This window comes from Colobus angolensis, unplaced genomic scaffold, assembly GCF_000951035.1.
Source record: "Colobus angolensis palliatus isolate OR3802 unplaced genomic scaffold, Cang.pa_1.0 Scaffold28, whole genome shotgun sequence".
Classification (NCBI taxonomy): Eukaryota; Metazoa; Chordata; class Mammalia; order Primates; family Cercopithecidae; genus Colobus; species Colobus angolensis.
In genome coordinates this window covers 4,057,508-4,060,998 of record NW_012116043.1, presented here as the reverse complement: position 1 = coordinate 4,060,998, position 3,491 = coordinate 4,057,508, and the positions used below count along the sequence as shown (strand labels likewise).

Here is a 3,491-nt window from a genome sequence, read left to right as displayed (position 1 = left end):
TGTGATGGGGTTGTTTGTTTTTTTCTTGTAAATTTGTTTGAGTTCTTTGTAGGTTCTGGATATTAGCCCTTTATCAGATGGATAGATTGTAAAACCTCCCGTGCTGGGTTTTAACTTCTTTTCTTTTTTTTAATGCAGGAAATTCTTGAAGAGTATAATGAAAGCAACACCAAAATGAACTTGGTTCTCTTTGACGACGCTCTGGAGCATTTAACCCGGGTGCATCGTATCATCCGCATGGACCGCGGCCACGCCCTGCTGGTCGGGGTAGGGGGCTCAGGGAAGCAGTCTCTTTCGAGGCTGGCTGCCTTCACAGCCGGCTGTGAGGTCAGTCCACATACCCTCCCAGAAACAGGTTTATGATGCCAGTTTCTGCGTTTGGTAGTTCATGTACATATTGGAACAATCCACAGCAGATCATAACATGATGTTTTCATAGAGTGTAGAGGTGGGTATTTTTGGTTTGTTTTATTATCTCTTGTTTTTGGCTTGATATTACTATGTTTTAACTGAATAGCCAAAGCATCTATGTACAGATGTTCTTTGGCTTAGGATGGAGCTACATCCTGATAAACTATTCATAAGTCAAAAATATCGTGAGTTTAAAATGCATTTAATATCCCAATAAACCCATCGTAAAGTTGAAAAATCCTAAGTGGAACCATCGAAGCCAGGGACCATCTGTATTGTCTTGTTTTTAGGATGGAGAATGTCAGATCAAGTTAGAAAGTCAGATACAAGCAAATCCTGCAAACGGTGATGTGTGTTCATATGGGGAGGGCTTGGCCCAAACCTCAGTGGACCCATCATATGGGGCTGGCAGTTTGCTGGCTGCCATATCTGCACAGCCTGCACACACAGATCTGGGTTAATCTTAGAATCTTGTATTTTTAAACAGCTTTACTGAGATGGAATTCAAGACCATACAATCCACACATTCAAAGCATATAAGCCAGTGCTTGTTGGCACATTCACAAATCTGTGCAACCAGCACCAGTGTCTACTTTAGAACCCTTCTGTGGCGTCGGCCGGGCGCGGTGGCCCCCACACCTGTAATCCCAGCACTTTGGGAGGCCGAGGCGGGTGGGTCACTTGAGGTCAAGAGTTCGTGACCCTTGCCAACATAGTGAAATCCCATCTCTACTGAAATAAAAAATTATCCAGGCATGGTGGTGCGCATCTGTAATCCCAGCTACTCAGAGGCTGAGGCAGGAGAATCACTTGAACCTGGGAGGCAGAGGTTGCAGTGAGCTGAGATTGTGCCATAGCACTCCAGCCTGGGAGACAGAGTGAAAAAAAAAAAAAAAAAAGAACGTTTTGTGGTTTCAAAAAAAAGAAATCCCATGCTCTTTAGTGATCACCACCCTAATCTCTGCACCCTCCCCTCATTGAGCCCTGAGCAACTAATGACTAATCTACTTTCTGTCTCTATAGGCTTCCTATTCTAGACTTTCACGTGAAAAGTGTGTGTGTCTATTTTGTGTCTGGCGTCTTTCTTTTAGCACAATGCTTTCAAAGTTCGTGTTGTAGCACACATCGGTATTTCATTTTTTTTTGCCAATAGGAGTCCCTCGTGTGGCTATGCCACTGCTGGGCCTGTTTGTTGTTTCCACCTGCTGGCTTTTGTGGACGGTGCTGCCGTGAGCTTTCATGCACAAATTTCTGTGTGGATGTGAGTTTGCATTGCTCTTGGGTACGCTCCTACGAGTGGAATTGCGGGGTCCTATGATAACTCTATGTTTAATCATTTAAGGAACCTCCAGGGTGTGGCTGCACCGTTTTCCATTCCTACCAGCAGCATCTGAAGGTTCCCATTTGTCCACACCATTCTTAGAATCATACAGTTATCTCCTTGCAGGTTGCACGTGTAACTCACCTGCAAGGGGCCTCTCGAAGTGGAGCAGACACTGTGCATTGAGATGTAATTTGAAGAAAGTCATCTCCCTGATTCACGCTTTTCTCCCTGACCCTTGATTAGTTCTCTGATATCTGACTTCTTCCACTATTAGGGTCTTCCTTTATCCAAAATGCCTGTTTTTGCCTCTGGTTGCATGATACACATGCATGCTTATAATATTTTCAACTTACAATGGGTTTATCGAGATGTAATCCCATCTTAAGCTGAAAAGTGTGCACTAAAATGCAACTAGTACCCAACAGCAGCTGTCTTTAGGTGATGAAATTACAGACGATCTTTATTTTCTTTAGACATTTCTGCATTGCTTGAATTGTTGCAATGAGGATTATTCCATTTAGAGAGAGAGAGAAATGAATCCATAACAATAGTGATTCTTACTGTGTGCAATGGACTGAAGTTTTGTCTGTGCCTGTTCTGGGTGTGTGGTATAGGACAGGATCTGTATTCAGCCTCAGTTCTTCTCAGACACTTGGCCACCCCTCATGTCTACCTCAGACCCCTTTGATAAGTCCACCTTTAGAGAAGATACTTCTTGAGAAAGCGTCATTTTCATGACCCTTCTCCTAGCAAGCAAGAGGTACCCCCCCCGCCCCGCAAGATGGAGTTTTGCTCCGTTGCCCAGGCTGGAATGCAATGATGCGATCTCGGCTCACTGCAATCTCCGCCTCCCCGGCTTCACGCGATTCTCTGGCCTCAGCCTCCCGAGTAGCTGGGATTACAGGCACCCGCCACCACGCCCAGCTAACTTTTGTATTTTTAGTAGAGACGGGGTTTCACCATGTTGGCCAGGCTGGTCTCGAACTCGTGACCTAAGAGGTATTCTTTTGCACAGATTTTCTTGTTTGTCTTCAGCCTGTTTTCTGGAATCAGATTTAACTCAGCATCATCGCCATTACCACAGAGAGTCTTAGGCAGTTCAGGCCGTTGTGACAAAGTGCGATAGACTGGCTGGCTCATGGACAGCAGGCGTTCCTTTCTCACCATTCTGGAGGCTGGGAATTCCAAGATCAGGGTTCCAGCATGGTCGGGCTCCAGGGAGGGCCCTCTCCTGGGTTGCAAATGGCTGGCTTCTCATGGCATCCTTACATGGATGGATGAGAGCAAGAAAAGTCTTTGGGGTCCCTTTTATAAGGGCACTAATCCCGTTCGTGAGGGCTCCACCCTCATCACCTAATCACCTCCTAAAAGCCCAGCCTCCAAATACTATCACATTGGGGGTCGTGATTTCAACAAATGATTTTTTTTTTTTCTTTTTTTGTGGGGAGAACAAACATTCAGTCCATTGAACGGAGTAAGAATCACTATTGTGATGGACTCACTCATTTCTCTCCCTCCAAATGGAATAATACTGCAACAATTCAAACAATGCAGAAATGTCTAAAGAAAATAAGGGCCATTTATAATTTCATCACCTAAAGATTGCCACTGTTAGGCACCAGTAGCGTTTTAGTGTATACTTTTCTTTTTTTCTTTCTTTCTTTTTTTCTTTTGAGACAGAGTCTCGCTCTGTTGCCCAGGCTGGAATGCAGTGGCCGGATCTCAGCTCACTGCAAGCTCCGCCTCCTGGGGTTAC

At 45.0% G+C, this 3,491-nt stretch overlaps 1 protein-coding gene across 1 annotated transcript in view; it reads left to right on the top strand.

The window, feature by feature from the left end:
• Positions 1-3,491, top strand: part of DNAH10 (dynein, axonemal, heavy chain 10) — a 158,637-nt gene that overhangs the window by 104,353 nt on the left and 50,793 nt on the right. The window contains exon 46 of the mRNA XM_011948576.1: positions 139-327. Within this exon, the coding sequence (XP_011803966.1) occupies positions 139-327 (189 nt within the window). The remainder of the gene's footprint in view (positions 1-138; positions 328-3,491) is intronic.